The sequence below is a fragment of the Crinia signifera genome, chromosome 4, assembly GCF_055691185.1.
Source record: "Crinia signifera chromosome 4, ASM5569118v1, whole genome shotgun sequence".
Lineage (NCBI taxonomy): Eukaryota > Metazoa > Chordata > Amphibia > Anura > Myobatrachidae > Crinia > Crinia signifera.
The window spans coordinates 296,160,995-296,187,576 of NC_139220.1; the positions used below are offsets into that span (position 1 = coordinate 296,160,995).

General features: G+C 44.9%; 1 protein-coding gene across 1 annotated transcript in view; it reads left to right on the forward strand.

Moving 5' to 3' along the window:
* LOC146075653 (intercellular adhesion molecule 5-like) overlaps positions 1-26,582 on the forward strand; it is a 60,103-nt gene that overhangs the window by 26,666 nt on the left and 6,855 nt on the right. Inside the window, exons 4-5 of the mRNA XM_083185083.1 lie at positions 15,452-15,685; positions 25,002-25,259. Coding sequence (XP_083041209.1) covers positions 15,452-15,685; positions 25,002-25,259 — 492 coding nt within the window. The remainder of the gene's footprint in view (positions 1-15,451; positions 15,686-25,001; positions 25,260-26,582) is intronic.

Below are 26,582 nucleotides of genomic sequence, written 5' to 3' on the forward strand. Positions count from 1 at the left end.
ACTGAGATCATTATGTGATGTTGTTCTTTGTGCATATTTTACATTTTTAATGCATCTTTCTTATTTTAAATTTAAAACATTTAGAACTTAGGAAACCTCAATTAAAGGTGAAATATCTAAAATCAGAAAATTTAAGAAAAAGTACGTTTTAAGAAATCAAATTGTGTTTAAAAATAATTTTTACTGAAAACACCAGCAGACCCGGGTTGACCCATTCACACCAAAGAAAAACACGGGTTTTTCAGTAAATTCACGGGTTGAAAAGCTTTAAGCCAGTAATTTGCATCTGGTGTGAATGGGTATAACATCAGTGTTCATTTATGTCAGGAACCATTTAACCTTCCAGTATATTTTTGGAATGTGGGAGGAAACCAGCAGCTAAGAATAATTATGATTATTAAGCTTTTTAGGCACTATTAGGGAAAGATGTACTAAGCCTTGAATGAAGTGATAAAGCGAAGAGTGACAACGTGCCAGTCAATCATCTCTAATGGTGTCTATTTACTTAGACAGAGGTAAAATGAAGAGAGTAAAAGTTCCAACCAATCAGCTTCCAGCTGTTATGTTGCAGGCACTGGGACAGATGTATTAAGCCTGGTAAAGTGAATAAGTGGTGATCAAGTGATCATAAAGTGGAAGGTGAACAGCTGATTGGCTGGTGCGTTATCTCCTTCCACTTTATCACCACTTTATCACTTTACCAGGCTTAATACATCTGCCCCATTGTTTGAATAATGGCAGTTAGAAACTTTTTGGTTGGTAGTTTATCTCTACATACGTTATTTTTCTCAAGGGCTTAGTAAATAGACTCCAGACTCATAGAATATGATGGCAGATCCATTGGGCCCATCCAGTCTGCCCCTTTTTCAACCATATTGTTACCCCAAACCTTATTTGATCCTTATTTGTTTGTAAGGATATCCTTATGTCTATCTTATGCATGTTTAAATTGTTCTATGATCTTAGCCTCTGCCACCTCTGATGGGAGGCTATTCCTCTTGTCCACTACTCTTTGTGTGAAGTAATTTTTTCCTCACATTTTTCCTCCCCCAGCGTCAGTGCATGTCCTTGTTTTCTAATACTCCATTTTAAGAATGTCACCCTCCTGAACTGTACCTTGTTAAAACCCTTGATATATTTGAAAGATTCTATCATGGCCCCCATTTACCTTCTCTGATACAAACTATACATATTGACATTTGTTTGTATGTCTTTTTGTGATGTAGGCCATGCACCATTTTAGTTGCACCTTCTTTGTATTTATATAATTCTGGATATATAGCCAGAACTGTGTAATCTATATGAGGTTGAACTATTGACCTATACAGTGGTATTATTACTTCTTTCTTTCTGCTTTTGATTCCTCTCCCTATACAACCAAACATCTGACTTGCCTTCCTCATTGCTTTGTTACATTGCCTACCTGCCTTAAAGTCACCTGAATTAGTAACTCCTATATCCATTTCCTCCTCAGTAGTTTCCAATATAGTGGCATTAATACTATATTTAGCCTTTGGAGTTTTGAGACCCAAGTGCATGATTTGGGCATTGTAGTTGCCATGCTCTTGACCATTCCTCTATTCTACCTAGGTCATCAACCATATGTTTTACCCCTCCTGGTGTGTCTACCCTGTTGCATACCTTTGTGTCATCTGCAAAAAGGTATACTTTCCCTTCAATACCATTTGCAATGTCAGCAATAAAGATATTGAAAAGCACTGGTCCAAGTACTGATCCCTGGGGTACTCCACTGGTATCTTTCACCTCCTGTGAATGCACTTCTTTTAAAGGGTGTACACACAGGACAGGGCAAACGCAAGATTTTCAGGAAAGGGTTTCCAGAGGGGCGGAGCAAAGCATGGAGATGGACACTTAGGTGACCCAGTATATGCCGGGTCAGTTAACGTATTATAGATAGACCAAATGTATATTAATAATAAATATATCTATATATATAAATATATGTACATAACAGCAGTGTAGACCCCTGGGCATAGCAATGTATTGGGGCCCCTACCTATCCTCCAGCGGTAGGGGTGGGGGGGTGTTATGAGCGGAAGCTTTGATGTCCTGTGGGTGGTAGGGGGTATTATATCAACCGCTCAGCAGGTAGGGTTCAGTAATTTCCACTAATTACCCCTTTACTGCACAGATGGTGGGAGATGAGGTGGGAGAAGGGGGCATTGGGCTGAATGAAGGGGCCCTGATACATAACTTCCAGGGTGGTAGAGGATGTTTAATACGCAGAGGAGGGGTGTATAGTGGAGTGGGCTTATTATTCATAATTTTCTGGTGGGAGGACAGCTTGCTTGACTGCAGATATCTCCAGTTCCCGGAAATAGATTTAATGGATATAAAAACTAGAGAATCGCACCTACCAAATGGTACTGGGGACTAGGGGATCAGATTTCAGGAGGCAGAGCAATCCGCCAACGAGTATATAAAACTACATGCCAGGTGTGTGGAGCTGGAGCAGTAACCAGCTGCTTGAAGGCTGATATCTCTGGTTCTGGGCACAGTAGAGACAAGCTACTAGTGTCCATCAAAGGGGGAGAGTCCCAGCTTTTGGAATATACCCTCAGAAAAACTCTAAATTAGAAAGAAACTGAAATATCTGACTGGGGAGAGTAATTAACAGGCTTGGATGGGGACCACTGCTTTGAAGTCAGATATCTCCGGTTCCCCAGGGCCGTTTTTTAAAATCAGAAACCCCCCCTGCGTGCGCTACTGGCTTGGCGCTTTTCACTAAGCTGAGTCCTTAATGAAGATGTAGTTATCCGTCTGAGATGAGATTGCTAACTACATCATGCCTTCCCCTGCCGCGGCCAAATTAATTTATTGATCAACCTCTTATGGGGCATGGTGTCAAAGGCCTTTGCAAAAGTGAGGTAGACCACGTCAACTGCATCACCTTTATCTAGCTAACTTCCTTGTAGAAACTAATAAAATTAGTTTGGCACAAACTGTCCTCTACAAACCGGTTGCACTCATTTTCTTATTGACCACTAAATAATCTTGGATACCCTCAAATAATTTCCTTTCTAACCGATGTTAGGCCTTAGGTCTATAATTTGCTGGTTCATTTCTCTTTCTGTGAAATGTACTTATCACAAATTGAATACAAATAATTTGATAACTCCTCCCTCTATCAGAACCCTAGGATGAATCCAATCTGGTCCTGGTAATTTATTTATTTTTATTTTGCAGTCACTAACGGAAATCATCTGCAATAAATTCTATATTTACTAATTAGTCTTTCTCAAATTTACCGGAGACTGATGGTCCCGTTTGCTCCTCTCTAGTAAAAACTGATGAAAAAAAAGGTGTTTAACCCCTTCCCGACATTTGACGTATATATACGTCATGGCCGGGATGTACTTCCCGACACATGACGTATATATACGTCATGACTTTAAACTGTCACCGCGTCTAGGGACGCGGTGACAGAGGGACGATGTCTGCTGTCCCTGACAGCAGACATGTCCCAGCATGCCCGGGGGGGGCGGCGATGCCTCCCCCCGTCGGCGATCGCTGCGATTGGCTGTTCACTGTGAACAGCCAATCGCAGCGTTTTCCTGTGTTACCGGCGAATCAGACGCTCAGTAACACAGGGATCAATCACCGCCGGGTGTGAGGTGGCGTGAGGGGGTCACCGGTGATGACCACACCTCACCCCACCTCACCCCACCTGCGCCCAAGGCTGTGATTGGTCCGTCGGACCGACGGACCAATCACAGCCATGGCGCGTGATTTAAACTAACGGTGACTGCGCTGCAGACGCCATTCCGGTCTGGAATTGCGTGCAGAGCGGTCACCGTGCCAATCTGTCGTGATATACTGACCTGATCCTTGCCTGATACTTACCTGATCACCGCTGGTAGCGTGCTGCCAGCAGCTGGATGCTTCCTCGATCTTGTGACTTTCTGTGTGCTGCTGCTGCAGTGTCATAGAGTGAGAGATAGTGAGAGATAGTGAGAGATAGTGAGAGATAGTGAGAGATAGTGATAGAGAGTGCTATATTTTGTGTCTGCTGCCCCCCCTTTTGTGCTGATCAGTATATCTGTGCTGATCAGCAACTTTTTGGGGGTGCAGGGTTTTTTTTTATATATACCTGTCAGTTGCACCAAAGGTTGTGCTGCCTGTGCAACTGACTGCTGCCCCCCTGCTGCCCCCCCTTTTGTGCTGATCAGTATAAATTAACTGATCAGCAACTTTTTGGGGGTGCAGGTTTTTTTTTTATATACCCTGTCAGGTTGCACCCACAGTTGTGTGCCTGCTGCCCCTCACTGCTAATCAGTGTTGCATCACTGCATCACTGATCTGCAGTTGTTTTTTTTGGAGAGTGCAGTGGGGTTTTGTTTTTACACCCACGTTGCTTTTGTGGGTGTCCTGTGGCCGCTGAGCGCTGATCAGTGACGTACATCACTGAACAGCATTTTTGGCACAGGGTTGATATTATTTTTTTTCTGCAGTTTTTTTAAATTGTTTTTTTTTTTTGGAGAGTGCTGTGGTTTATTTTTTTTAAATTGTTTTTACACCCACGTTGCTTTTGTGGGTGTCCTGTGGCCGCTGAGCGCTGATCAGTGATGTACATCACTGAACAGCATTTTTGGCACAGGGTTGATATAATTTTTTTTCTGCAGTTTTTTTAAATTGTTTTTTTTTTTAGAGAGTGCTGTGGTTTATTTTTTTTAAATTGTTTTTACACCCACGTTGCTTTTGTGGATGTCCTGTGGCCGCTGAGCGCTGATCAGTGACGTACATCACTGAACAGCATTTTGGCACAGGGTTGATATAATTTTTTTTCAGCAGTTTTTTTAAATTGTTTTTTTTTGGAGAGTGCTGTGGTTTATTTTTTTTTAAATTGTTTTTACACCCACGTTGCTTTTGTGGGTGTCCTGTGGCCGCTGAGCGCTGATCAGTGACGTACATCACTGAACAGCATTTTTGGCACAGGGTTGATATCATTTTTTTTTTTTATTGGGATCAAATTCCTGTATAAAGTATTTTTTTTTCTGCACTACATACACACTACACACTACATACCCCCGTGTTGAAATAAAGTTTGTACCCCCCCTACACTATACACGTGTTGAAACATTACTTACAGAAACACAAAAATAAAAATGGCATCCCAAATGTCATCCCAAATGTCATCCCAGTCATCCATAAGAATGTATTCAGTGGAGGAGGCATATGCCATGCTTGCCTCTGACTCTGACACAGCCAGTGATGCAAGCGGGGAATTTGAAGGATTCGTCTTAACCTCATCTTCCTCCTCTAGTGATCAGGGACCCCCTCAAAGACGCCCCCGTAGAGCAGCTGAGACCCTCCCCCCAAATGATTGATCCCGTATGGACCCCACCACCAGACAATTTTGAGCCCCAGGTTCCTGAGTTTTTGGCCATCCCAGGAATCCAATTTGATTCAACAGGTCTCAGAGAAATTGACTTTTTCAAATTATTTTTCTCTGATGATTTTATAAATTTAATGGTGGACCAAAGTAATTTATATGCCCAGCAGTTTATTGCTCAAAACCCCACGTCATCATTTGCTAGGTGGACCCCTGTAGATGCAGTAGAGATGATGACGTTTTGGGGTCTGGTGTTACATATGGGCATAGTAAAAAAGCCAGAAATTAGGCAATATTGGAGTACAGATGTTCTGTACAGCACCCCACTTTACCGTATGGCCATGGCTCGGACTCGTTTTGAGACAATCCTTAAATTTTTACATTACACCGATAATGCACAGTGCCCACCCAGAGATGATCCCACCTTTGACCGGCTATTCAAAGTCAGGCCGGTCATTGATCATTTCAGTGCCAAATTTGCAGAGATGTACATCCCTGAAAAATTTATTTGTATCGACGAGTCCCTTATACATTTTAAAGGAAGGGTTAAATTCCGCCAGTACCTTCCCAGTAAGAGGGCAAGGTATGGCATAAAAATGTATAAACTGTGTGAAAGCACCTCAGGGTACACCCACAGGTTTAGGGTATATGAAGGGAAGGATTCAAGAATTGAACCGCCAGAATGCCCCCCTCCCTCGTAGGTGTTAGTGGAAAAATTGTCTGGGATTTAGTGCACCCCTTCCTGGATAAAGGTTATCACCTCTATGTGGATAACTTTTACACTAGCATCCCCCTGTTTAAGGCCCTTGGTTCAAGAGGTACAGCAGCTTGCGGTACTGTGCGCAAGAACCAAAGAGGCCTCCCAAAAACGCACGTTGCCCAATTACTGAGAAGGGGTGAAAGCAGGGGAATATGCACCGAAAATATGTTGTTGGTCAAATATAAGGACAAGAGGGATGTCCTTATACTGACAACAATTCATGGAGGCAGTACCACCTCCGTCCCTGTACGAGGTACCAGTACCCACACCTCAAAACCTAATTGTATCCTAGATTACAATAAGTACATGGGCGGAGTGGATCTTTCAGATCAGGTACTGAAGCCGTACAGTGCCCTGCGGAAAACAAAAATCTGGTACAAGAAGCTGGCCGTGTATATCATCCAGATGGCACTGTATAACGCTTACGTGCTATTCCGTTCTACCAGCCAGAGGGGGACATTTATGCACTTTCAGGAGGAAGTCATAAAGGGCCTAATATTTGGGAACCAGCAGGCAGAGGGCCCCAGTACTTCTAGTACTGGCCCCCGTATTGTACCAGGGCAGCATTTTCCTAACGAAATCCTCTCCACTATAAAAAAGGGCAGGACACAAAAAAGGTGCAAAGTTTGCTATAAAAAGGGAATAAGAAAGGATACTATTTTCCACTGTGAAACTTGCCCCGACAAACCCGGCCTATGTATAAAGGAGTGTTTTAAAATATACCACACATCTATGGATTATTAGGTTCATCATTTCACCGTGCTTCGGGGGTCTTGCTAATGCCACATAGCACCCACCATTCATTCCACCAGAATCTGAGCTGCAAAATCCAAAAATCTCTCCTTCCCTTCTGAGTCCTGCCATGCACCCAACTGGTATTTTTTGGTCACATATGAGGCATTGCCATACTCGGAAGAAATTGGGGCACAGATTTTGGGGTGCTTTTTCTCCTTCATACCTTATGAAAATGAAAAATTTTGAGCCAGAACTGCATTTTTGTGTAAAAAAATGTAATTTTTCATTTGCACAGCCCAGTTGTATGAAAATTGGTGAAACCCCTAGGGGTTTGAAATGTACACTATACCCCTAGATGAATTCCCTGAGGGGTGTAGTTTGCAAAATGGGGTCACTTGTGGGGGGGTTCCACTGTATTGGTGCTTTGGGGGTCTTGCTAAGGCGACATAGCACCCACCAACATTCCACCAGAATCTGTGCTGCAAAATCCAAATATCACTCCTTCCCTTCTGAGTCTTGCCATTTTTTGGACACACATGAGGCATTGCCGTACTCGGGAGAAATTGGGGCACAGATTTTGGGGTGCTTTGTCTCCTTCATTCCTTGTGAAAATGAAAAATTTTGAGCCAGAACTGCATTTTTGTGTAAAAAATTTAATTTTTCATTTTCACTGCCCAGTTGTACCACAATTGGTGAAACCCCTGGGGGTTTGAAATGTACACTATACCCCTAGTTGAATTCCCTGAGGGGTGTAGTTTGCAAAATGGGGTCACTTGTGGGGGGGGTTCCACTGTATTGGTGCTTCGGGGGTCTTGCTAATGCGACATAGCACCCACCAACATTCCACCAGAATCTGTGCTGCAAAATCCAAATATCACTCCATCCCTTCTGAGTCCTGCCATGCACCCAAATGGTATTTTTTGGTCACATGTGAGGCATTGCCGTACTCGGGAGAAATTGGGGCACAGATTTTGGGGTGCTTTGTCTCCTTCATTCCTTGTGAAAATGAAACATTTTGAGCCAGAACTGCATTTTTGTGTAAAAAATTTAATTTTTCATTTTCACTGCCCAGTTGTACCACAATTGGTGAAACCCCTGGGGGTTTGAAATGTACACTATACCCCTAGTTGAATTCCCTGAGGGGTGTAGTTTGCAAAATGGGGTCACTTGTGGGGGGTTCCACTGTATTGGTGCTTCGGGGGTCTTGCTAATGCGACATAGCACCCACCAACATTCCACCAGAATCTGTGCTGCAAAATCCAAATATCACTCCTTCCCTTCTGAGTCCTGCCATGCACCCAAATGGTATTTTTTGGTCACATGTGAGGCATTGCCGTACTCTGGAGAAATTGGGGCACAGATTTTGGGGTGCTTTGTCTCCTTCATTCCTTGTGAAAATGAAAAATTTTGAGCCAGAACTGCATTTTTGTGTAAAAAATTTAATTTTTCATTTTCACTGCCCAGTTGTACCACAATTGGTGAAACCCCTGGGAGTTTGAAATGTACACTATACCCCTAGTTGAATTGTAGTTTGCAAAATGGGGTCACTTGTGGGGGGGTTCCACTGTATTGGTGCTTCGGGGGTCTTGCTAATGCGACATAGCACCCACCAACATTCCACCAGAATCTGTGCTGCAAAATCCAAATATCACTCCTTCCCTTCTGAGTCCTGCCATGCACCCAAATGGTATTTTTTGGTCACATGTGAGGCATTGCCGTACTCGGGAGAAATTGGGGCACAGATTTTGGGGTGCTTTGTCTCCTTCATTCCTTGTGAAAATGAAAAATTTTGAGCCAGAACTGCATTTTTGTGTAAAAAATTTAATTTTTCATTTTCACTGCCCAGTTGTACCACAATTGGTGAAACCCCTGGGGGTTTGAAATGTACACTATACCCCTAGTTGAATTCCCTGAGGGGTGTAGTTTGCAAAATGGGGTCACTTGTGGGGGGGTTCCACTGTATTGGTGCTTCGGGGGTCTTGCTAATGCGACATAGCACCCACCAACATTCCACCAGAATCTGTGCTGCAAAATCCAAATATCACTCCTTCCCTTCTGAGTCCTGCCATGCACCCAAATGGTATTTTTTGGTCACATGTGAGGCATTGCCGTACTCGGGAGAAATTGGGGCACAGATTTTGGGGTGCTTTGTCTCCTTCATTCCTTGTGAAAATGAAACATTTTGAGCCAGAACTGCATTTTTGTGTAAAAAATTTAATTTTTCATTTTCACTGCCCAGTTGTACCACAATTGGTGAAACCCCTGGGGGTTTGAAATGTACACTATACCCCTAGTTGAATTCCCTGAGGGGTGTAGTTTGCAAAATGGGGTCACTTGTGGGGGGTTCCACTGTATTGGTGCTTCGGGGGTCTTGCTAATGCGACATAGCACCCACCAACATTCCACCAGAATCTGTGCTGCAAAATCCAAATATCACTCCTTCCCTTCTGAGTCCTGCCATGCACCCAAATGGTATTTTTTGGTCACATGTGAGGCATTGCCGTACTCGGGAGAAATTGGGGCACAGATTTTGGGGTGCTTTGTCTCCTTCATTCCTTGTGAAAATGAAAAATTTTGAGCCAGAACTGCATTTTTGTGTAAAAAATTTAATTTTTCATTTTCACTGCCCAGTTGTACCACAATTGGTGAAACCCCTGGGGGTTTGAAATGTACACTATACCCCTAGTTGAATTCCCTGAGGGGTGTAGTTTGCAAAATGGGGTCACTTGTGGGGGGTTCCACTGTATTGGTGCTTCGGGGGTCTTGCTAATGCGACATAGCACCCACCAACATTCCACCAGAATCTGTGCTGCAAAATCCAAATATCACTCCTTCCCTTCTGAGTCCTGCCATGCACCCAAATGGTATTTTTTGGTCACATGTGAGGCATTGCCGTACTCGGGAGAAATTGGGGCACAGATTTTGGGGTGCTTTGTCTCCTTCATTCCTTGTGAAAATGAAAAATTTTGAGCCAGAACTGCATTTTTGTGTAAAAAATTTAATTTTTCATTTTCACTGCCCAGTTGTACCACAATTGGTGAAACCCCTGGGGGTTTGAAATGTACACTATACCCCTAGTTGAATTGTAGTTTGCAAAATGGGGTCACTTGTGGGGGGGTTCCACTGTATTGGTGCTTCGGGGGTCTTGCTAATGCGACATAGCACCCACCAACATTCCACCAGAATCTGTGCTGCAAAATCCAAATATCACTCCTTCCCTTCTGAGTCCTGCCATGCACCCAAATGGTATTTTTTGGTCACATGTGAGGCATTGCCGTACTCTGGAGAAATTGGGGCACAGATTTTGGGGTGCTTTGTCTCCTTCGTTCCTTGTGAAAATGAAAAATTTTGAGCCAGAACTGCATTTTTGTGTAAAAAATTTAATTTTTCATTTTCACTGCCCAGTTGTACCACAATTGGTGAAACCCCTGGGAGTTTGAAATGTACAGTATACCCCTAGTTGAATTGTAGTTTGCAAAATGGGGTCACTTGTGGGGGGGTTCCACTGTATTGGTGCTTCGGGGGTCTTGCTAATGCGACATAGCACCCACCAACATTCCACCAGAATCTGTGCTGCAAAATCCAAATATCACTCCTTCCCTTCTGAGTCCTGCCATGCACCCAAATGGTATTTTTTGGTCACATGTGAGGCATTGCCGTACTCGGGAGAAATTGGGGCACAGATTTTGGGGTGCTTTGTCTCCTTCATTCCTTGTGAAAATGAAAAATTTTGAGCCAGAACTGCATTTTTGTGTAAAAAATTTAATTTTTCATTTTCACTGCCCAGTTGTACCACAATTGGTGAAACCCCTGGGGGTTTGAAATGTACACTATACCCCTAGTTGAATTCCCTGAGGGGTGTAGTTTGCAAAATGGGGTCACTTGTGGGGGGGTTCCACTGTATTGGTGCTTCGGGGGTCTTGCTAATGCGACATAGCACCCACCAACATTCCACCAGAATCTGTGCTGCAAAATCCAAATATCACTCCTTCCCTTCTGAGTCCTGCCATGCACCCAAATGGTATTTTTTGGTCACATGTGAGGCATTGCCGTACTCGGGAGAAATTGGGGCACAGATTTTGGGGTGCTTTGTCTCCTTCATTCCTTGTGAAAATGAAACATTTTGAGCCAGAACTGCATTTTTGTGTAAAAAATTTAATTTTTCATTTTCACTGCCCAGTTGTACCACAATTGGTGAAACCCCTGGGGGTTTGAAATGTACACTATACCCCTAGTTGAATTCCCTGAGGGGTGTAGTTTGCAAAATGGGGTCACTTGTGGGGGGTTCCACTGTATTGGTGCTTCGGGGGTCTTGCTAATGCGACATAGCACCCACCAACATTCCACCAGAATCTGTGCTGCAAAATCCAAATATCACTCCTTCCCTTCTGAGTCCTGCCATGCACCCAAATGGTATTTTTTGGTCACATGTGAGGCATTGCCGTACTCGGGAGAAATTGGGGCACAGATTTTGGGGTGCTTTGTCTCCTTCATTCCTTGTGAAAATGAAAAATTTTGAGCCAGAACTGCATTTTTGTGTAAAAAATTTAATTTTTCATTTTCACTGCCCAGTTGTACCACAATTGGTGAAACCCCTGGGGGTTTGAAATGTACACTATACCCCTAGTTGAATTCCCTGAGGGGTGTAGTTTGCAAAATGGGGTCACTTGTGGGGGGTTCCACTGTATTGGTGCTTCGGGGGTCTTGCTAATGCGACATAGCACCCACCAACATTCCACCAGAATCTGTGCTGCAAAATCCAAATATCACTCCTTCCCTTCTGAGTCCTGCCATGCACCCAAATGGTATTTTTTGGTCACATGTGAGGCATTGCCGTACTCGGGAGAAATTGGGGCACAGATTTTGGGGTGCTTTGTCTCCTTCATTCCTTGTGAAAATGAAAAATTTTGAGCCAGAACTGCATTTTTGTGTAAAAAATTTAATTTTTCATTTTCACTGCCCAGTTGTACCACAATTGGTGAAACCCCTGGGGGTTTGAAATGTACACTATACCCCTAGTTGAATTGTAGTTTGCAAAATGGGGTCACTTGTGGGGGGGTTCCACTGTATTGGTGCTTCGGGGGTCTTGCTAATGCGACATAGCACCCACCAACATTCCACCAGAATCTGTGCTGCAAAATCCAAATATCACTCCTTCCCTTCTGAGTCCTGCCATGCACCCAAATGGTATTTTTTGGTCACATGTGAGGCATTGCCGTACTCGGGAGAAATTGGGGCACAGATTTTGGGGTGCTTTGTCTCCTTCATTCCTTGTGAAAATGAAAAATTTTGAGCCAGAACTGCATTTTTGTGTAAAAAATGTAATTTTTCATTTTCACTGCCCAGTTGTACCACAATTGGTGAAACCCCTGGGGGTTTGAAATGTACACTATACCCCTAGTTGAATTCCCTGAGGGGTGTAGTTTGCAAAATTGGGTCACTTGTGGGGGGGTTCCACTGTATTGGTGCTTCGGGGGTCTTGCTAATGCGACATAGCACCCACCAACATTCCACCAGAATCTGTGCTGCAAAATCCAAATATCACTCCTTCCCTTCTGAGTCCTGCCATGCACCCAAATGGTATTTTTTGGTCACATGTGAGGCATTGCCGTACTCGGGAGAAATTGGGGCACAGATTTTGGGGTGCTTTGTCTCCTTCATTCCTTGTGAAAATGAAACATTTTGAGCCAGAACTGCATTTTTGTGTAAAAAATTTAATTTTTCATTTTCACTGCCCAGTTGTACCACAATTGGTGAAACCCCTGGGGGTTTGAAATGTACACTATACCCCTAGTTGAATTCCCTGAGGGGTGTAGTTTGCAAAATGGGGTCACTTGTGGGGGGTTCCACTGTATTGGTGCTTCGGGGGTCTTGCTAATGCGACATAGCACCCACCAACATTCCACCAGAATCTGTGCTGCAAAATCCAAATATCACTCCTTCCCTTCTGAGTCCTGCCATGCACCCAAATGGTATTTTTTGGTCACATGTGAGGCATTGCCGTACTCGGGAGAAATTGGGGCACAGATTTTGGGGTGCTTTGTCTCCTTCATTCCTTGTGAAAATGAAAAATTTTGAGCCAGAACTGCATTTTTGTGTAAAAAATTTAATTTTTCATTTTCACTGCCCAGTTGTACCACAATTGGTGAAACCCCTGGGGGTTTGAAATGTACACTATACCCCTAGTTGAATTGTAGTTTGCAAAATGGGGTCACTTGTGGGGGGGTTCCACTGTATTGGTGCTTCGGGGGTCTTGCTAATGCGACATAGCACCCACCAACATTCCACCAGAATCTGTGCTGCAAAATCCAAATATCACTCCTTCCCTTCTGAGTCCTGCCATGCACCCAAATGGTATTTTTTGGTCACATGTGAGGCATTGCCGTACTCGGGAGAAATTGGGGCACAGATTTTGGGGTGCTTTGTCTCCTTCATTCCTTGTGAAAATGAAAAATTTTGAGCCAGAACTGCATTTTGTGTAAAAAATTTAATTTTTCATTTTCACTGCCCAGTTGTACCACAATTGGTGAAACCCCTGGGGGTTTGAAATGTACACTATACCCCTAGTTGAATTCCCTGAGGGGTGTAGTTTGCAAAATGGGGTCACTTGTGGGGGGTTCCACTGTATTGGTGCTTCGGGGGTCTTGCTAATGCGACATAGCACCCACCAACATTCCACCAGAATCTGTGCTGCAAAATCCAAATATCACTCCTTCCCTTCTGAGTCCTGCCATGCACCCAAATGGTATTTTTTGGTCACATGTGAGGCATTGCCGTACTCGGGAGAAATTGGGGCACAGATTTTGGGGTGCTTTGTCTCCTTCATTCCTTGTGAAAATGAAAAATTTTGAGCCAGAACTGCATTTTTGTGTAAAAAATGTAATTTTTCATTTTCATAGCCCAGTTGTACCACAATTGGTGAAACCCCTGGGGGTTTGAAATGTACACTATACCCCTAGATGAATTCCCTGAGGGGTGTAGTTTGCAAAATGGGGTCACTTGTGGGGGGGTTCCTAACTTTTAGCATCTTATGGTGCCTAGAAACCTACATGGTGCCTAAAAAATAATCTCATAAAAAGGAGGCTCCAAAATCAAGTAGGTGCTCCTTCTATTATGAAGCCTGTGGTTTGGTCAACGTGCACACTAGGGCCAAAAGAATTGGGGGAATCAATTTTTAGTCACATTTCTCTAGTAAAATCTACTGTGTTCCTTAGAAAAATGTATTAAAATTGAAAATCTGCAAAAAAAATGAAATTTTGAAATTTCACCTACACTTTGTTTTAATTCCTGTGAAACACCTAAAGGGTTAACAAACTTCCAAAATGCTGTTTTGAATACTGTGAGGGGTGCAGTTTTTGAAATGGCATCATTTATGGGGGTGTCTCACATACAAGTCCCTCAAAGTCACATCAGAACTGAACTGGTCCCTAAAAAAATCAGTGTTTGAAATTTTCTTGAAAATTTGAGAATTTGCTATTCATATTTTAAGCCTCCTAGTGTCCAAAAAAATTAAAAGGAGGTTGAAATAATGATGGCAACATAAAGTAGACATATGGTCTTTGTTAGTTATTAACTATTTTGAGTGGTATGATTATTTGTCTCACAAGCAGAAAATTTAACATTTTGAAAATTTCTAAATTTTCCATTTTTTTACGACATTTTGGTATTTTTCACAAAAAAACACAGACTGTATCGACCCAAATTTACCACTAACTTGAAGTACAATGTGTCACGAGAAAACAATCTCAAAATCACTGGGATAAGTAAAAGCAAAAAAAAGTTATCCCCACTTAAGTGATACATGTCAGATTTGAAAAAAAGGGCTCTGTCAGGAAGGCAAAAACAGGCTGCGGCGGGAAGGGGTTAATGCTTCTGCCTTAGCCGGTTCCTCAGTAATGCTTTCACCGTTAACATTTGTTATGAGGCCTACGTTATTTTTTTTAACCTTTTACTGTTGATGTATTTTGAAACATTTTTGGGATTTGTTCTAAGGCTATTTTCTTTTAGTTTTCCCTTTTAGCTAATCTGATTTCCCTTTAAAAAGCTTTGTTTTTCTTTGTATATTCGGAATGCCCCTTCGTCCTCAATAGCCTGGTATAGTACAGCGACCATCGAATGATTTTACCCATTGTACACAAGGCTGCGAATGTATGTTTATGCAAAACATATATTCGCATGCATGTGGAGATATTCGCCTTGCGAGGGGGGGTGGGCATTCGTGCAGGCAGGTGGCGTTTAATTGGTTCGCAGCTTTGCTTAATCTCCAGGAGAAGCCCGGAGAGGAGTTAAAGGGGGGCAGGACAAGGCTACGTGTCGGGGGCAGGGCTAGGATGATGTCATTAAGCCCCACCCCCATGACACTCTGCCGCATTAGTTTGCGGGCCTATGGATTGGGGAAAGGGGTCAAATGGAGCGATTTGTGTAATTTTAGCCTGCGGACCCACAAAATTCAGTATTTTATACAGCGGGGAAAGGGGAACGAGGGCATCGACGGTGATGCGAAAGACTTTCCCTCCTTTTCGGGGGGCCATTCCGAGAGTGTAGGCAAGTATGATTTACTCTCTTCCTATTTACTTACTTCATTTCTTTTCCCTTTTCTGCAGCTGAGCCGTCCTTCACAGAATGTCCTAATAACCAGATTTGGATTGAGGGACAGATAAGCAGTTTCCACTGTAATGCTACAGGATACCCACTACCCACAGTGACCTGCAGTAAACAGGATACCAAGTATAAAGCATGGCAGAAATTCACAGCATCCAAAAATATGGCTGGAAATTACATCTGCAGAGCAGAAAATTTTGATAAGACTTCAAGGACTGTAACAGTGACTGTGCAGTGTAAGTACCTGTATGGGGGATGTTGGGTAATGATGGGGCAGTAGCAGTGACTGTGCAGTGTAAGTACCTGTATGGGGATGTTGGGTAATGATGGGGCAGTAGCAATGACTGTGCAGTGTAAGTACCTGTATGGGGGATGTTGGGTAATGATGGGGACAGTAGCAGTGACTGTGCAGTGTAAGTACCCGTATGGGGGATGTTGGGTAATGATGGGGCAGTAGCAGTGACTGTGCAGTGTAAGTACCTGTATGGGGGATGTTGGGTAATGATGGGGACAGTAGCAGTGACTGTGCAGTGTAAGTACCTGTATGGGGGGATGTTGGGTAATGATGGGGACAGTAGCAGTGACTGTGCAGTGTAAGTACCTGTATCGGGGATGTTGGGTAATGATGGGGACAGTAGCAGTGACTGCGCAGTGTAAGTACCTGTATGGGGGATGTTGGGTAATGATGGGGACAGTAGCAGTGACTGCGCAGTGTAAGTACCTGTATGGGGGATGTTGGGTAATGATGGGGACAGTAGCAGTGACTGTGCAGTGTAAGTACCTGTATGGGGGATGTTGGGTAGGGATGGGGGCAGTAGCAGTGACTGTGCAGTGTAAGTATCTCTAGGTGGGATGTTGGGTAATGATGGGAGGCAGACGGTAGCAGTGACTGTGCGGTGTATGTATCTCTAGGTGGGATGTTGGGTAATTATAGGGGCAGCAGCAGAGACTGTGCAGTGTAAGGGTCTGTATGGGGGGATGTTGGGTAATGATGGGGACAGTAGCAGTGACTGTGCAGTGTAAGTACCTGTATGGGGGATGTTGGGTAGGGATGGGGGCAGTAGCAGTGACTGTGCAGTGTAAGTATCTCTAGGTGGGATGTTGGGTAATGATGGGAGGCAGACGGTAGCAGTGACTGTGCGGTGTATGTATCTCTAGGTGGGATGTTGGGTAATTATAGGGGCAGCAGCAGAGACTGTGCAGTGTAAGGGTCTGTATGGGGGGATGTTGGGTAATGATGGGGACAGTAGCAGTGACTGTGCAGTGTAAGTACCTGTATGGGGATGTTGGGTAGGGATGGGGACAGTAGCAGTGACTGTGCAGTGTAAGTACCTGTATGGGGGATGTTGGGTAATGATGGGGCAGTAGCAGTGACTGTGGTAAGTACCTGTATGGGGGATGTTGGGTAATGATGGGGACAGTAGCAGTGACTGTGCAGTGTAAGTACCTGTATGGGGGGATGTTGTGTAATGATGAGGACAGTAGCAGTGACTGTACAGTGTAAGAGTCTGTATGGGGGATGTTGGGTAATGATGGGGACAGTAGCAGTGACTGTGCAGTGTAAGAGTCTGTATGGGGGATGTTGGGTACTGATGGGGCAGTCGGAATGACTGAGCAGTGTAAGTACCTGTATGGAAAATGGGTAATGATGGGGCAGTAGCAGTGACTGTGCAGTGGAATTATCTGTATGGGGGATGTTGGGTAATGATGGGGGAAGTAGCAGTGACTGTGCAGTGTAAATATCTGTATGGGGGATGTTGGGTAATCATGGTACCAGTAGCAGTGACTGTGCAGTGTAAGTACCTGTATGGGGGATGTTGGGTAATGATGGGGACAGTAGCAGTGACTGCGCAGTGTAAGTACCTGTATGGGGGATGTTGGGTAATGATGGGGACAGTAGCAGTGACTGTGCAGTGTAAGTACCTGTATGGGGGATGTTGGGTAGGGATGGGGGCAGTAGCAGTGACTGTGCAGTGTAAGTATCTCTAGGTGGGATGTTGGGTAATGATGGTAGGCAGACGGTAGCAGTGACTGTGCGGTGTATGTATCTCTAGGTGGGATGTTGGGTAATTATAGGGGCAGCAGCAGAGACTGTGCAGTGTAAGGGTCTGTATGGGGGGATGTTGGGTAATGATGGGGACAGTAGCAGTGACTGTGCAGTGTAAGTACCTGTATAGGGGATGTTGGGTAGGGATGGGGCAGTAGCAGTGACTGTGCAGTGTAAGTATCTCTAGGTGGGATGTTGGGTAATGATGGGAGGCAGACGGTAGCAGTGACTGTGCGGTGTATGTATCTCTAGGTGGGATGTTGGGTAATTATAGGGGCAGCAGCAGAGACTGTGCAGTGTAAGGGTCTGTATGGGGGGATGTTGGGTAATGATGGGGACAGTAGCAGTGACTGTGCAGTGTAAGTTCCTGTATGGGGATGTTCGGTAGGGATGGGGACAGTAGCAGTGACTGTGCAGTGTAAGTACCTGTATGGGGGATGTTGGGTAATGATGGGGCAGTAGCAGTGACTGTGGTAAGTACCTGTATGGGGGATGTTGGGTACTGATGGGGCAGTCGGAGTGACTGTGCAGTGTAAGTACCTGTATGGAAAATGGGTAATGATGGGGCAGTAGCAGTGACTGTGCAGTGGAATTATCTGTATGGGGGATGTTGGGTAATGATGGGGGAAGTAGCAGTGACTGTGCAGTGTAAATATCTGTATGGGGGATGTTGGGTAATCATGGTACCAGTAGCAGTGACTGTGCAGTGTAAGTACCTGTATGGGGGATGTTGGGTAATGATGGGGACAGTAGCAGTGACTGTGCAGTGTAAGTACCTGTATGGGGCATGTTGGGTAATGATGGGGACAGTAGCAGTGACTTTGCAGTGTAAGAGTCTGTATGGGGGATGTTGGGTACTGATGGGGGCAGTCAGAGTGACTGTGCAGTGTAAGTACCTGTATGGAAGATGGGTAATGATGGGGCAGTAGTAGTGACTGTGCAGTGGAATTATCTGTATGGGGGATGTTGGGTAATGATGGGGGCAGTAGCAGTGACTGTGCAGTGTAAATATCTGTATAGGGGATGTTGTTAATGATGGGGCAGTAGCAGTGACTGTGCAGTGTAAGTACCTCTATGGAAGATGGGTAATGATGGGGCAGTAGCAGTGACTGTGCAGTGGAATTATCTGTATGGGTGATGTTGGGTAATGATGGGGGCAGTAGCAGTGACTGTGCAGTGTAAATATCTGTATGGGGGATGTTGTTAATGATGGGGCAGTAGCAGTGACTGTGCAGTGTAAGTGTCTGTATGGGGGATGTTGTTAATGATGGGGCAGTAGCAGTGACTGTGCAGTGTAAGTGTCTGTATGGGGGATGTTGTTAATGATGGGGGGCAGTCGAAGTGACTGTGCAGTGGAAGTACCTGTATGGAAGTTGGTTAATGATGGGGGCAGTAACAGAGATTGTGTGGTGTATATATCTTTATGTGCGATGTTGGGTAATGATGGGGGCAGTAACAGAGATTGTGTAGTGTATATATCTTTATGTGCGATGTTGGGTAATGATGTGGGCAGTAACAGAGATTGTGTGGTGTATATATCTTTATGTGCGATGTTGGGTAATGATGGGGGCAGTAACAGAGATTGTGTGGTGTATATATCTTTATGTGCGATGTTTGGTAATGATGTGGGCAGTAACAGAGATTGTGTGGTGTATATATCTTTATGTGCGATGTTGGGTAATGATGGGGACTGTAACAGAGATTGTGTGGTGTATATATCTTTATGTGCGATGTTGGGTAATGATGGGGGCAGTAACAGAGATTGTGTGGTGTATATATCTTTATGTGCGATGTTGGGTAATGATGGGGGCAGTAACAGAGATTGTGTGGTGTATATATCTTTATGTGCGATGTTGGGTAAGGATGGGGGCAGTAACAGAGATTGTGTGGTGTATATATCTTTATGTGCGATGTTGGGTAATGATGGGGGCAGTAACAGAGATTGTGTGGTGTATATATCTTTATGTGCGATGTTGGGTAAGGATGGGGGCAGTAACAGAGATTGTGTGGTGTGTATATCTTTATGTGCGATGTTGGGTAATGATGGGAGCAGTAACAGAGATTGTGTGGTGTATATATCTTTATGTGTGATGTTGGGTAATGATGGGAGCAGTAACAGAGATTGTGTGGTGTATATATCTTTATGTGTGATGTTGGGTAATGATGGGGGCAGTAACAGAGATTGTGTGGTGTATATATCTTTATGTGTGATGTTGGGTAATGATGAGGGCAGTAACAGAGATTGTGTGGTGTATATATCTTTATGTGTGATGTTGGGTAATGATGGGGGCAGTAACAGAGATTGTGTGGTGTATATATCTTTATGTGTGATGTTGGGTAATGATGGGAGCAGTAACAGAGATTGTGTGGTGTATATATCTTTATGTGTGATGTTGGGTAATGATGGGTTCTAGGTGATTCTTCTGGATCTACCTCTGGTAATGAACTTGGGTCTATGATACAGAGCACTTAGCTGGATGAATATAATGGCTATGGATAAACTGCTAATGTGGGAGATGACAAAACTCCCTAGCAGGGGCACGGAGTGTAGCTGCCCAGTGGAATTCACCAGGGAACCACGCAAGTAGCTTTGGACTTAGCTGCGTCTGGCCGGCAGGTTGCGGTCCCTGCTGGGAGTAGCCAGCTGTAGACAGGAGTATGGCAGTCGTACTGTTAGATGAGGATCTGACAGGAACTGAATCCGGGGATGCCGGGATAATACAGGATTGCTGATGTAACTGGTGTATCTGGATCCGGGAGCACCAAAATACTACTGGATTGTGAATCGGTCGGGGATGACAGAATAATCAGATTCACCTTATTGGCAATTGCAGAGTCTAGAACACCGGAATACTAAGGAATGCCTTCTTCGCAGGTAACTGGAACTGGGGACACCAGAGAAACTTAAACAAGCCTGGCTTGGCGAAGATAACTGGATCCAGGGACGCGGGAATACACTGGCAAGCTGTGACTTGATAGTTGTCACTGGATAGTGACTGAATGGCTGTTACCACTGAATAGAAACTGGATAGCCATAGCAACAGGATGGCAAATGTCACCAGATACTGGATAGCGACTGGGTAGCTGATAGCGGCTAGATGGCAAGTGCCACCGGATACAGGATAGCGGCTACATACCGATAGAGACTGGACAGCAAAAAACACTGGGTGGTGGGTGGCAACTGGGCAGTAGATGTACAGCAGACTCCTATGGCATTCTAAGGAGGTAGGTGTTCCAGCGAGGAGGAAATCCAGTCAAAGGATCCTATACCCCTGGGAGGGTTGTCATTGGACAGGAGGTTAGAAGTCGCCCTGGTCATGGAGCATCATGTGACCAAACTAAGATGGCTACATCTGTTACCAGGAGCTGGCAGAGAATTCCCTGCTGGACCTGCTGGAAAACAAACCAGTACCTGCGACACCGGCCCTCCTGCTGGACCTCATAAGCCATACATCAATCAGATGCAGGCACCAATGAGCCTGAACAGGTGAGTAGCCATGCCCCAGGTGTAAACCTTGCCTAACTGTAACAGACAGTAGCCTGGACTGTGCAGTGTATGTATGCGGGATAATGGGGGCAGTAGCAGTGACTGTGCAGTGTATGTATGCGAGATGATGGGTAATGATGGGGGCAGTAGCAGTGACTGTGCAATGAATGTATGCGGGATGATGGGTAATGATGGGGGCTATAGCAGTGACTATTCATTGTCAGTATCTATGGGGGGGATGATGAGTAATGATGGGGGCAGTAGCAGTGACTGTGCAGTGTATGTATGCGGGATGATGGGTAATGATGGGGGCAGTAGCAGTGACTATGCAGTGTATGTTTGCGGGATGTTGGGTGATTATGGGGACAGCAGCAGTGACTGTGCAGTGAATGTATGCAGGATGATGGGTAATGATGGGGACAGTACCAGTGACTGCGCAGTGTATGTATGCGTGATAATGGGTAATGATGGGGGCAGTAGCAGAGACTATGCACTATCAGTATCTATGGGGGGGATGTTGTCTAATGATGGGGAGAGTAGCAGTGACTGTGCAGTCTATGTATGCGGGATGTTGGGTAATGATGGGGACAGTAGCCGTGGCTGTGCAATGTATGTCTGCGGGATGATGGGTAATGATGGGGACAGTAGCAGTGACTATGCACTGTCAGTGTCCCCATCATTACCCAACATCCCGGATACATACACTGCACAGTCACTGCTACTGCCCCCATCATTACCTGACATCCCACATACATACACTGCACAGTCACTGCTCATGTCCCCATGGGAGGGATGCTGGCTAATGATGGGGACATGAGCAGTGACTGTGCAGTGTATGTATGTGGGATGTCAGGTAATGATGGGGGCAGTAGCAGTGACTGTGCAGTGTATGTATCCGGGATGTTGGGTAATGATGGGGACAGCAGCAGTGACTGTGCAGTGAATGTATGCGGGATGATGGGGGCAGTAGCAATGACTATGCACTAGAGATGTGCAGACTCGGATTCCAGAGATCCGAGTCCCCACGGACGTCATCATTCCGAGCCCGGTTCCGAGCAGCGCTCTGAGATTCCCGCCTGACTCGGGTCCGTCCGTTTTTTTCGGATTTCGTGAGGCTTTAAATAGCAGATGCCGCGCCCGCCATCTTCACTCCAGGCTAGTAGTGGGTTGGGAGAGGGTGTGTTGGTGCTGCTTCTGGGGCTTAAACTTGAGCTTGACCTTGAACACAATATTTTATTCGCTGGGGCTGTCTCTCTCAGTGCTGCTGTGTACTCTGTTCTCCTCTCTATTAGGGTGGGATCACCCTAGCAAGGAGGACAGTCTAACTGTGTACTTGTAGTACTACTGTCTCCTCTGTGCGGTCTACCTCTGGTGTGCTGTGCTGTAATTATTTTATTCGCTGGGGCTGTCTCCCTCAGTGCTGCTGTGTATGCTGTTCTACTCTCTGCTTTGGGTGGAATCACCCTAGCAAGGAGGACAGTCTAACTGTGTGTACTTGTAGTCCTACTGTCTCCTCTGTGCTGGCGCCTATGTCTGGTGCTGTGCTGTAATATTATATATATTATATTAATAATTAATTATATTATATATTATAGTCCACTGGTGCTGCCTGCACTGAATCTGCCAGTATTATTTACTCAGTCCACTGTTGCCACTGGCAGTGCTACTGCCTAAGTGTACCTACCTAGTACATACTAGGCTGCTATATATAATTTAATTAAAAAATAATACCTGTGCTGCGTGGGACTGTAAAAAATAATTCCATGCTGCTGGTGCACTGACATGTGCCACTGAGTGCCACTGCCAAGCAGTACCTAATAATAAAATTAATTATTATAAATTCTGCTGGTGCACATACTGTATACTAGTATTGCTGACGTATCTACCTGTCTTGTGCATAGTTATCCAGCTACCTCGGTGCAACCTTTTGCCCTAAAAACAATATTGTGAGGTGTGAGGTGTTCAGAATAGTCTGGAAATGAGTGGAAATGAATGTTATTGAGGATAATAATAGCGTAGGAGCAAAAGAAAACCCAAATTCTGCGATTTTAGCCGTTTTTATGCTTTTTAAAAAAAAAATCAGAATCCAAAACCCAAAAATCCAAACACAAAACGTTTAGTGGGTGTTTTGGCAAAACCCAGTAGAACCCAAAACCTGAAGGTTATCAGAACCCAAAACCCACAACACAAACACGAAAAGTGGCCGGTGCACATCCCTAGTATGCACTGTCAGTATCTATGGGAGGGATGTTGGCTAATGATGGGGACAGGAGCAGTGTATGTATGCGGGATGATGGGTAATGATGGGGGCAGCAGCAGTGACTGTGCAGTGTGTATATGCGGGATGTTGGGTAATGATGGGGACAGTAGCAGTGACTGTGCAGTGTATGAATGTGGGATGTTGAGTAATGAGGCGGCAGTAGCAGTGACTGCAATGTAAGGATCTGTATGTGTAAAGTCACTGTTGGGTAAGGATGGGGGCAGTTGCAGTGACTATGCAGTGAGTGTATCTATGCTGGATGTTGGGTAATGAGGGGGCAGTAGCAGTGACTGTGCAGTGTATGTATGCGGGATGTTGGGTAATGATGGGGGCAGTAGCAGTGACTGTGCAGTGTATGTATGCGGGATGATGGGTAATGATGGGGGCAGTAGCAGTGACTATGCAGTGTATGTTTGCGGGATGTTGGGTAAGGATGGGGGCAGTAGCAGTGACTGTGCAGTGTATGTATGCGGGATGTTGGGTAAGGATGGGGGCAGTAGCAGTGACTGTGCAGTGTATGTATGCAGGATGTTGGGTAAGGATGGGGGCAGTAGCATTGACTGTGCAGTGTATGTATCTGTATGTGTGAAGTCACTGTTGGGTAATGATGGGGACAGTAACAGTGACTGTGAAGTGTATGAATGCTGTATGTTGAGTAATGAGGCGGCAGTAGCAGTGACTGCAATGTAAGGATCTGTATGTGTAAAGTCACTGTTGGGTAATGATGGGGGCAGTTGCAGTGACTATGCAGTGTATCAGAGGCAGAACTCTGGGAGGCAATGGAGTCATCTGCCGCCGGGCTCCTGCTCCCAAGGGGGCACCTCTCCTGCCCCTGGAAGTTTAAATCAATTATTTAAAAGCCAACGATATTGCTTCTGTGGCTGAGTTCTGAAATATATGTGTTCTATCTATCTATCTTTCTATATTTCTATATTTCTGAACAGAAATATGTATTTTATATAAGGTTATATAGGGTTGTGTGTGTGTGTGTGTGTGGGGGGGGGGACACCAATATATATCTTGCCTCCTGGCAACTGGAGCGAACTTACGCCACTGCAGTGTATCTATGCTGGATGTTGGGTAATGAGGGGGCAGTAGCAGTGACTGTGCAGTGTATGTATGCGGGATGATGGGTAATGATGGGGGCAGTAGCAGTGACTATGCAGTGTATGTTTGCGGGATGTTGGGTAAGGATGGGGGCAGTAGCAGTGACTGTGCAGTGTATGTATGCGGGATATTGGGTAGGGATGGGGGCAGTAGCATTGACTGTGCAGTGTATGTATCTGTATGTGTGAAGTCACTGTTGAGTAATGATGGGGACAGTAACAGTGACTGTCAAGTTTATGAATGCTGTATGTTGGATAGTGGTGGGGACAGTGACTGTGCAGTGTATGTATCTGTATGTGTGAAGTCACTGTTGGGTAATGATGGGGACAGTAACAGTGACTGTGAAGTGTACAAATGCTGTATGTTGGATAGTGGTGGGGACAGTGACTGTGCAGTGTATGTATGCGAGATGTTTGGTAATGAGGGGGTAGTAGAAGTGACTTTGCAGTATAGGAATGTGGAATGCTGGGTCATGATGAGGACAGTAACAGTGACTGTGAAGTGTATGAATGCGGGATGTTGGATAGTGGTGAGGACAGTGACAGTGATTGCGCAGTGTGCAGTCATCGTACACATGTGTGATGTTGGATAATTATTGTCACCATAACAGGACTGTACATTTTATAAACATTTTCTATGAATTTATTTCAGACAAGCCTGGAAAAGTAAAAATTGTCATAGACCCTACTTTGCATCAGGAAGGTGACAATGTGACGATTAGTTGCGAGGCAGATGGTATCCCCCCTCCAACATACAGCTGGACCACCCCATCACCCAATGTAATATTCTCTCCTGACAATAAAATGATTACTGTCAGGAACATGAGAAAGAGCCACCTTGGAAAATACACCTGCACAGCGCAGAACGAGCATGGGACAGCGACTGTGAAAGGGGACCTAGCACTAGAAGGTACATGATTTATCTTCCTCTTTACGGCAGGGGTGGGGAACCTTTTTTGTGCCAAGGCCCGTTTGTATGGGGAAAAAATCCTTTGGGGGTCATATGTAAAAATTTCAGTACTTGTGTATTATCACGGCGCCCGATTTTAGCTAATTCGTATACGATATCGTATACGATTTTGCGGCCGATTCGCGGCTGATTTTCTGCGATTTCCTGACGATTTGCATGCTATTCCATCCTTGCACTATCCAAGTCAGCCCGAAGCGTGGTGTGCGGACGCGGTACGCGTCCTCCCGACCTGTTCATACCCCCACTATCCACGTCGGCATGGAGTTTGCCACACTATATGGACACAGTGAAAATACCCATGTCGACCTCGCGACCTGTTGACCCAAAGTCATGTTGACAGTTTCACCTGTATATTCTATATGTCGGTATTTTGACCTTGTCGGTATTTTCAATGTCGGGATTTTGTCCTTGTCCGTATTATGACCATCAGGATTTTGACTGCATCCCGCTGTACTTATGTGCTGCTATTATGATTCATGAAGACGCTGCCATTTGTCTCACCTGAGCCTGTGATGGATGCCTCTGGGACGGATGTGGCCATTGATTTAATCAGGGTTCAGTTAAAGATGGGATGTTTTGATGAGCAACCAATCAGAATCTACTTCTTATTTAGCACCTTCTAAAAGATAATAGATAGAATCGAATTGGTTGCCCAAAGCAACATCCCATTCTCAACAGAACTCTCAACTTGGTAAATAAACCTCAGTTTCTCCAGCTAGTCACTGGACAGTAGTATGTACCTCTCACCACTGGACTACAGTACTTCTTCCTCACAGGGGGTGGCGCTAGGATACTAAACCACAGGTGAGAGACTGGAGGCTAGGCCACAACTTGAAGCAGGAAACTGTATCACCCATTTCATGTACAATAACATTTGCTGAGCCCAGTAAAGCCACGCCTCGCTTCCTTTGTGTGCCAAACTGTTGTATTGTAGCGGTTTTATTTTCTTTTACACTTTTTTTTTACCCCCCAAGAAGTCTGGAACGAAATAGGCGTTGTCAGATAATGGTAGACTTCCCCTATGAAAAGAACATGGAAGCCAGGCAACGGGCCTGATTCAGAGCGGTTTGCTAGGAAGCGTAAACTTGCTGCCTAGCAAACAGGTGAACAACGCCACGCCAAACAGGCACATGCCCATATTCATACATGCGCAAACCCCAAACATCGGACGGGGTAGCGAATTTGGCTGCTTAGTAAATAGATCAGACATTAGATGGGTGTTGATTTGAAGTATACTTCCCATCAGAACCTTAGGGTTATCCC